The sequence below is a fragment of the Hoplias malabaricus genome, chromosome 9 (assembly GCF_029633855.1).
Source record: "Hoplias malabaricus isolate fHopMal1 chromosome 9, fHopMal1.hap1, whole genome shotgun sequence".
Taxonomy (NCBI): domain Eukaryota; kingdom Metazoa; phylum Chordata; class Actinopteri; order Characiformes; family Erythrinidae; genus Hoplias; species Hoplias malabaricus.
In genome coordinates this window covers 34,935,092-34,946,013 of record NC_089808.1, presented here as the reverse complement: position 1 = coordinate 34,946,013, position 10,922 = coordinate 34,935,092, and the positions used below count along the sequence as shown (strand labels likewise).

The 10,922-nt window shown below is 47.0% G+C and overlaps 1 protein-coding gene across 1 annotated transcript in view; it reads right to left on the bottom strand.

Annotated features, from left to right (window-relative positions):
* malrd1 (MAM and LDL receptor class A domain containing 1) overlaps positions 1–10,922 on the bottom strand; it is a 93,081-nt gene that overhangs the window by 50,155 nt on the left and 32,004 nt on the right. Inside the window, exon 18 of the mRNA XM_066680271.1 lies at positions 32–317. Coding sequence (XP_066536368.1) covers positions 32–317 — 286 coding nt within the window. The remainder of the gene's footprint in view (positions 1–31; positions 318–10,922) is intronic.

The window sequence follows — 10,922 nt, the reverse complement described above, 5'->3', positions numbered from 1 at the left end:
AAAGACCTGCTGAAGTAGAAATGAACCCTACCAGAGGGAGGTGGAGGGGTGGAGTCTGTCTTGGCACTGTTGCTAAGGAGACAGCCAGGTGAGAAGGTGATGTCATCGAGGCAGATGTCCCCTCGTCCGTTTTGGCCCACTTTGCCCTCAAACATGACCTGAAAGTGCTCACTGGAGGAGAGGACCACCTCCTGCCTGACCCAGTAGTTTCCCTGGTGACCGTGGAGGTTGAGGAGCGGGGAGCGCCAGGACTTTGAGGTCAGATACACACTCAAGGTGCCACTGCCCTCACCGGACATATGCAGATAAAACACCATCTGGAAGACACAGAATAATGCAATGTATTAGAAAGCCCTACCCCTCTACCTCCATTCACTTGTCAGTGTAACCAGCAGTGCCTCAGTCATCCAAGGCTCAGGGGTTCTACACAGCACAGTCATCCTCGCTCTCCGGGTGAGTGCGAGGGCACCACCTCTCCTCCATTTTACTCCACTCACAGTACTCACTGGTATAGACGTCTGTCTGATGGGACCGATCCTGGCGGTTTGGGATCTTCTCTAGTGCACGAGATGTTCACTGGCATTAAATTAGTGACAGTTCACAAAGAAGTGGTGGGTGGGCCTCGTGTCTCAGAGGAAGCATGTTTGGTTGATGGACAGTAAATCAGTCACATTGTCTTTACACATCAGTGTCTTTGTTACATTGAGAGCCGCAAAATGTCCAGACAACAGCACCAGAAACTACATTGATTAGGGGTTTCTAATAAAGTGAATGCATAGCAAAGAACAAAGACAGCTTTAAGGGCTTGCAATTGCTTTACCAGTGGTCAGTGTGTAGATAAAGAACAAGAGCAAAGAGAAACTAGGAAAGCCTAATTATGCAAGACCACCATTAGCCATATAGCCATTGTTACAGAGGTGTTTATTTAGGAAAACCTAAAATACATACCTTTGGATGATCTGGATAAGCTTTGGTGCTTTATGATTGGTCTTTGTTTACATGTGGTTTTTAACACGATTGTGTTGTACAGAAAATATGGAGGGCAGGACTAAAAACAGGAGAAATGTTCATTAAATATAACTCCAGAATCAGTGTTTTCATTGTTCATTTTATTTAAAAATAAATACTAAATGATCTACCACCAAAGAACAAAGAAGACCAAGGATTTTAAGAATTTCAATGACTTATTTATTCAATGTACAAGGTTAAATTGCGTAAAGTTTAAGGTGGCTGTGCGCATCCATACAGTTTTCTAAACACACTAACGCCACAAAATGTCTCCCCACCACTTCCCTTTACAGTATTTCGAGCAAAAACCCACACTCATGTGAAATAAGACACATTCAGCAGTCCTCCTCTCTCTATCAGATATAATGTGTGTGTAAATATTGCTGAGATCCGTCCTACTGAGCTTGTGAATTAACCAACGCAGAGCCAAAGCTCTGGCCAATGCTCATGTTGTCACGCCAAACACAGCCCCAGAAACACACACAAACGGAGTGTAGTCCTGACTTATTTACTTATTAATATTCAGCCACATGCTATTATTATTGATGCTGAAGAACTTTTTATTGTTATTTGGTCCCAACTGTGAATGAATTTTCAGTACACGAACAAGTTTATTTTGGTGGAAATACGCCGAACGGTTCCAAATGTAGTTCATGAACTGGAATGTGAAATATGACTGAACTAACAACAGACGGTGTAGTGGTGCCACCTTAAGTTCTCTCTGTGAAATATGGCTGCACTAACAGTTCCTACTCGTGCATACTCTTTTCAGCATTAGGAGTCAGTCAGTCAGTAAGGGAAAATGCCTCTCCTAGACCGGTCCGGCAGGCGGTCCAGCAAAAATAATATGTGCAAAATAGAGATTATAAAATAGCACTCAAACAACATTCTTCTCTCCCTATATTCTCTTTTATATGTTTGTATCTTTCTCTCTCTCTCTCTCTCTCTCTCTCTCTCTCTCTCTCTCTGTGTGTGTGTGTGTGTATGTGTGTGTGTGCTTGTGTATAATTGGCTCTTCTGTCAGTGTGTGATTGATTAGTTCTGTAGGTGGATATGAGGATGGACTGCTGGCAGGCAGCTGATCATCTTTATCTCGCTTTCTCTTTGTCTCTCTCACTCTGATTCTCTCTCCCTCTCTCTCCCTCTCTCTCTCTCTCTCTCTCTCTCTCTCTCTCTCTCACACACACACACACACACAGAGCTACATGGTGCATGAACACTTGATTGATGTCTGCATGTCATGCCTGTCAGACTAGACGCATCTCAGTTGAATCATGCAGCTGCTTTGACAGATATTCTTCACACACACACACACACACACACACACACACACACACACACACACACAAAGGCATTCTATAGCATGACAAATCCCTTCTCCCGATTTGTCTTTCTTATATTTGTCGTATACCCATCAGCCACAAGATTAAAAACCTCTGAGAGGTGAAGCGAATGATGTTGAGCATCTCTCTGCAGTGGCCCCTGTCAGTGGGTGGAATAAAGCGGGCAGCAAGTGAACAGTCAGTTCTTGAAGTTGATATCAATGTTATCCACCTGTCAGAGGTTTTAATCTTGTGGCTGATGTATATCGAGCGGGGTTTGTGTTCCAGATCTAATCATCCAACAGTCAGACTCTGACTTTCCTAATGTCCTTCAGGGTCAGTGCCATTAAGTCCTGAGAGAAACCGTCCAAGATCTGGTCCAAAGGCTTCCCGGAAGAGTAGAAACAAAAAGGGGACAATAGTCTATGTTCATTCCTTTAGTGTCCATAAACTTTTGGACATTTGTTTCTTACACCAACAAATGTCAGTCGGTTTACTCTCTCTCTCTCTCTCTCTCTCTCTCTCTCTCTCTCTCTCTCTCTCTCTCTCTCTCTCTCTCTCTCTGTGTGTGTGTGTGTGTGATGGAGTGATTGATGGGTGTGAGGTGGTGAAGGTAAGGGGTCAGTGAGGCTCAGTGCTTGATTGATGTGATCTAGTATCACACAGACAGCTTGACACACTCCGTTCCTCTGAGACCACCATCACAACTGCAGCTCTGCGCTTACTGTATACTGACCCTACTGACCACGTAAATGCCCATCTCTTACTCTGACCTTAAACTGTGGTGCTCTTTCAGGGCAGATTTGTTACAGGAATGCACTGGCACTGGCTTTTCCTCTACGATATCCAGCCTTGAATTCCAGCTATATTATTTAGGCTGGATTACACCACCCCACAGAGGGATATCTGTGTACTATTTCACACACTCACCCAGTCACTCACACACACACCTGTGTACTATGTCACACACTCACCCAGTCACTCACACACACACAGCTGTGGACTATTTCACACACTCACCCAGTCACTCACACACACACCTGTGTACTATGTCACACACTCACCCAGTCACTCACACACACACCTGTGTACTATTTCACACACTCACCCAGTCACTCACACACACACCTGTGTACTATGTCACACACTCACCCAGTCACTCACACTCACACCTGTGTACTATTTCACACACTCACCCAGTCACTCACACACACACAGCTGTGGACTATTTCACACACTCACCCAGTCACTCACACACACAGCTGTGGACTATTTCACACACTCACCCAGTCACTCACACACACACCTGTGTACTATGTCACACACTCAACCAGTCACTCAAACACACACCTGTGTACTATTTCACAAACTCACCCAGTCACTCACACACACACACCTCTGTACTATTTCACACACTCACCCAGTCACTCACACACACACCTGTGTACTATTTCACACACTCACCCAGTCACTCACACACACACCTGTGTACTATTTCACAAACTCACCCAGTCACTCACACCTGTGTACTATTTCACACACTCACCCAGTCACTCACACCTGTGTACTATTTCACACACTCACCCAGTCACTCACACACACACAGCTGTGGACTATGTCACACACACTCACACCTGTGTACTATTTCACACACTCACCCAGTCACTCACACTCACACCTGTGTACTATGTCACACACTCACCCAGTCACTCACACTCACACCTGTGTACTATTTCACACACTCACCCAGTCACTCACACTCACACCTGTGTACTATTTCACACACTCACCCAGTCACTCACACTCACACCTGTGTACTATGTCACACACTCACCCAGTCACTCACACACACCTGTGTACTATTTCACACACTCACCCAGTCACTCACACTCACACCTGTGTACTATTTCACACACTCACCCAGTCACTCACACTCACACCTGTGTACTATGTCACACACTCACCCAGTCACTCACACTCACACCTGTGTACTATTTCACACACTCACCCAGTCACTCACACTCACACCTGTGTACTATTTCACACACTCACCCAGTCACTCACACTCACACCTGTGTACTATGTCACACACTCACCCAGTCACTCACACACACACACCTGTGTACTATGTCACACACTCAACCAGTCACTCAAACACACACCTGTGTACTATTTCACAAACTCACCCAGTCACTCACACACACACACCTCTGTACTATTTCACACACTCACCCAGTCACTCACACACACACCTGTGTACTATTTCACAAACTCACCCAGTCACTCACACACACACCTGTGTACTATTTCACAAACTCACCCAGTCACTCACACCTGTGTACTATTTCACACACTCACCCAGTCACTCACACCTGTGTACTATTTCACACACTCACCCAGTCACTCACACACACACAGCTGTGGACTATGTCACACACTCACCCAGTCACTCACACTCACACCTGTGTACTATTTCACACACTCACCCAGTCACTCACACTCACACCTGTGTACTATGTCACACACTCACCCAGTCACTCACACTCACACCTGTGTACTATTTCACACACTCACCCAGTCACTCACACTCACACCTGTGTACTATTTCACACACTCACCCAGTCACTCACACTCACACCTGTGTACTATGTCACACACTCACCCAGTCACTCACACACACCTGTGTACTATTTCACACACTCACCCAGTCACTCACACTCACACCTGTGTACTATTTCACACACTCACCCAGTCACTCACACACACACACAGCTGTGTACTATTTCACACACTCACCCAGTCACTCACACACACACAGCTGTGGACTATGTCACAAACTCACCCAGTCACTCACACACACACACCTGTGAACTATGTCACACACTCAACCAGTCACTCAAACACACACCTGTGTACTATTTCACAAACTCACCCAGTCACTCACACACACACACCTCTGTACTATTTCACACACTCACCCAGTCACTCACACACTCACACCTGTGGACTATTTCACACACTCACCCAGTCACTCACACACACACCTGTGTACTATTTCACAAACTCACCCAGTCACTCACACCTGTGTACTATTTCACACACTCACCCAGTCACTCACACCTGTGTACTATTTCACACACTCACCCAGTCACTCACACACACACAGCTGTGGACTATGTCACACACTCACCCAGTCACTCACACTCACACCTGTGTACTATTTCACACACTCACCCAGTCACTCACACTCACACCTGTGTACTATGTCACACACTCACCCAGTCACTCACACTCACACCTGTGTACTATTTCACACACTCACCCAGTCACTCACACTCACACCTGTGTACTATTTCACACACTCACCCAGTCACTCACACTCACACCTGTGTACTATGTCACACACTCACCCAGTCACTCACACACACACACCTGTGTACTATGTCACACACTCAACCAGTCACTCACACACACACAGCTGTGGACTATTTCACACACTCACCCAGTCACTCATACACACACAGCTGTGGACTATTTCACACACTCACCCAGTCACTCACACACACACCTGTGTACTATTTCACAAACTCACCCAGTCACTCACACACACACCTGTGTACTATTTCACAAACTCACCCAGTCACTCACACCTGTGTACTATTTCACACACTCACCCAGTCACTCACACCTGTGTACTATTTCACACACTCACCCAGTCACTCACACACACACAGCTGTGGACTATGTCACACACTCACCCAGTCACTCACACTCACACCTGTGTACTATTTCACACACTCACCCAGTCACTCACACTCACACCTGTGTACTATGTCACACACTCACCCAGTCACTCACACTCACACCTGTGTACTATTTCACACACTCACCCAGTCACTCACACTCACACCTGTGTACTATTTCACACACTCACCCAGTCACTCACACTCACACCTGTGTACTATGTCACACACTCACCCAGTCACTCACACACACCTGTGTACTATTTCACACACTCACCCAGTCACTCACACTCACACCTGTGTACTATTTCACACACTCACCCAGTCACTCACACACACACAGCTGTGTACTATTTCACACACTCACCCAGTCACTCACACACACACAGCTGTGGACTATGTCACAAACTCACCCAGTCACTCACACACACACACCTGTGAACTATGTCACACACTCAACCAGTCACTCAAACACACACCTGTGTACTATTTCACAAACTCACCCAGTCACTCACACACACACACCTCTGTACTATTTCACACACTCACCCAGTCACTCACACACTCACACCTGTGGACTATTTCACACACTCACCCAGTCACTCACACACACACCTGTGTACTATTTCACAAACTCACCCAGTCACTCACACCTGTGTACTATTTCACACACTCACCCAGTCACTCACACCTGTGTACTATTTCACACACTCACCCAGTCACTCACACACACACAGCTGTGGACTATGTCACACACTCACCCAGTCACTCACACTCACACCTGTGTACTATTTCACACACTCACCCAGTCACTCACACTCACACCTGTGTACTATTTCACACACTCACCCAGTCACTCACACTCACAGCTGTGTACTATGTCACACACTCACCCAGTGACTCACACACACCTGTGTACTATTTCACACACTCACCCAGTCACTCACACTCACACCTGTGTACTATTTCACACACTCACCCAGTCACTCACACACACACACAGCTGTGTACTATTTCACACACTCACCCAGTCACTCACACACACACAGCTGTGGACTATGTCACAAACTCACCCAGTCACTCACACACACACACCTGTGAACTATGTCACACACTCAACCAGTCACTCAAACACACACCTGTGTACTATTTCACAAACTCACCCAGTCACTCACACACACACACCTCTGTACTATTTCACACACTCACCCAGTCACTCACACACTCACACCTGTGGACTATTTCACACACTCACCCAGTCACTCACACACACACCTGTGTACTATTTCACAAACTCACCCAGTCACTCACACCTGTGTACTATTTCACACACTCACCCAGTCACTCACACCTGTGTACTATTTCACACACTCACCCAGTCACTCACACACACACAGCTGTGGACTATGTCACACACTCACCCAGTCACTCACACTCACACCTGTGTACTATTTCACACACTCACCCAGTCACTCACACTCACACCTGTGTACTATGTCACACACTCACCCAGTCACTCACACTCACACCTGTGTACTATTTCACACACTCACCCAGTCACTCACACTCACACCTGTGTACTATTTCACACACTCACCCAGTCACTCACACTCACACCTGTGTACTATGTCACACACTCACCCAGTCACTCACACACACACACCTGTGTACTATGTCACACACTCAACCAGTCACTCACACACACACAGCTGTGGACTATTTCACACACTCACCCAGTCACTCACACACACACAGCTGTGGACTATTTCACACACTCACCCAGTCACTCACACACACACCTGTGTACTATTTCACAAACTCACCCAGTCACTCACACACACACCTGTGTACTATTTCACAAACTCACCCAGTCACTCACACCTGTGTACTATTTCACACACTCACCCAGTCACTCACACCTGTGTACTATTTCACACACTCACCCAGTCACTCACACACACACAGCTGTGGACTATGTCACACACTCACCCAGTCACTCACACTCACACCTGTGTACTATTTCACACACTCACCCAGTCACTCACACTCACACCTGTGTACTATGTCACACACTCACCCAGTCACTCACACTCACACCTGTGTACTATTTCACACACTCACCCAGTCACTCACACTCACACCTGTGTACTATTTCACACACTCACCCAGTCACTCACACTCACACCTGTGTACTATGTCACACACTCACCCAGTCACTCACACACACCTGTGTACTATTTCACACACTCACCCAGTCACTCACACTCACACCTGTGTACTATTTCACACACTCACCCAGTCACTCACACACACACAGCTGTGTACTATTTCACACACTCACCCAGTCACTCACACACACACAGCTGTGGACTATGTCACAAACTCACCCAGTCACTCACACACACACACCTGTGAACTATGTCACACACTCAACCAGTCACTCAAACACACACCTGTGTACTATTTCACAAACTCACCCAGTCACTCACACACACACACCTCTGTACTATTTCACACACTCACCCAGTCACTCACACACTCACACCTGTGGACTATTTCACACACTCACCCAGTCACTCACACACACACCTGTGTACTATTTCACAAACTCACCCAGTCACTCACACCTGTGTACTATTTCACACACTCACCCAGTCACTCACACCTGTGTACTATTTCACACACTCACCCAGTCACTCACACACACACAGCTGTGGACTATGTCACACACTCACCCAGTCACTCACACTCACACCTGTGTACTATTTCACACACTCACCCAGTCACTCACACTCACACCTGTGTACTATTTCACACACTCACCCAGTCACTCACACTCACAGCTGTGTACTATGTCACACACTCACCCAGTGACTCACACACACCTGTGTACTATTTCACACACTCACCCAGTCACTCACACTCACACCTGTGTACTATTTCACACACTCACCCAGTCACTCACACACACACAGCTGTGTACTATTTCACACACTCACCCAGTCACTCACACACACACAGCTGTGGACTATTTCACACACTCACCCAGTCACTCACACACACACAGCTGTGGACTATTTCACACACTCACCCAGTCACTCACACACACACCTGTGTACTATGTCACACACTCACCCAGTCACTCACACTCACACCTGTGTACTATTTCACAAACTCACCCAGTCACTCACACACACACACCTGTGTACTATGTCACACACTAACCCAGTCACTCACACACACACACCTGTGTACTATGTCACACACTCACCCAGTCACTCACACTCACACCTGTGTACTATGTCACACACTCACCCAGTCACTCACACTCACACCTGTGTACTATGTCACACACTCACCCAGTCACTCAAACACACACCTGTGTACTATGTCACACACTCACCCAGTCACTCACACTCACACCTGTGTACTATTTCATACACTCACCCAGTCACTCACACACACACCTGTGTACTATGTCACACACTCACCCAGTCACTCACACTCACACCTGGGTACTATTTCACACACTCACCCAGTCACTCACACTCACACCTGTGTACTATTTCACACACTCACCCAGTCACTCACACACACACCTGTGTACTATGTCACACACTCACCCAGTCACTCACACACACACCTGTGTACTATTTCACACACTCACCCAGTCACTCACACTCACACCTGTGTACTTTTTCACACACTCACCCAGTCACTCACACTCACACCTGTGTACTATTTCATACACTCACCCAGTCACTCACACACACACCTGTGTACTATGTTACACACTCACCCAGTCACTCACACTCACACCTGTGTACTATTTCACAAACTCACCCAGTCACTCACACTCACACCTGTGTACTATGTCACACACTCACCCAGTCACTCACACACACACACACACCTGTGTACTATGTCACACACTCACCCAGTCACACACACACACACCTGTGTACTATGTCACACACTCACCCAGTCACTCACACTCACACCTGTGTACTATTTCACACACTCACCCAGTCACTCACACTCACACCTGTGTACTATGTCACACACTCACCCAGTCACTCACACTCACACCTGTGTACTATGTCACACACTCACCCAGTCACTCACACTCCCACCTGTGTACTATTTCATACACTCACCCAGTCACTCACACACACACCTGTGTACTATGTCACACACTCACCCAGTCACTCACACTCACACCTGTGTACTATTTCACACACTCCCCCAGTCACTCACACTCACACCTGTGTACTATTTCACACACTCACCCAGTCACTCACACCTGTGTACTATTTCACACACTCACCCAGTCACTCACACACACCCCTGTGTACTATTTCACACACTCACCCAGTCACTCACACCTGTGTACTTTTTCACACACTCACCCAGTCACTCACACACACACCTGTGTACTATTTCACACACTCACCCAGTCACTCAAACACACACCTGTGTACTATTTCACAAACTCACCCAGTCACTCACACCTGTGTACTATTTCACACACTCACCCAGTCACTCACACCTGTGTACTATTTCACACACTCACCCAGTCACTCACACACACACCTGTGTACTATGTCACACACTCACCCAGTCACTCACACTCACACCTGTGTACTATTTCACACACTCACCCAGTCACTCACACTCACACCTGTGTACTATGTCACACACTCACCCAGTCACTCACACTCACACCTGTGTACTATTTCACACACTCACCCAGTCACTCACACTCACACCTGTGTACTATGTCACACACTCACCCAGTCACTCACACACACCTGTGTACTATTTCACACACTCACCCAGTCACTCACAC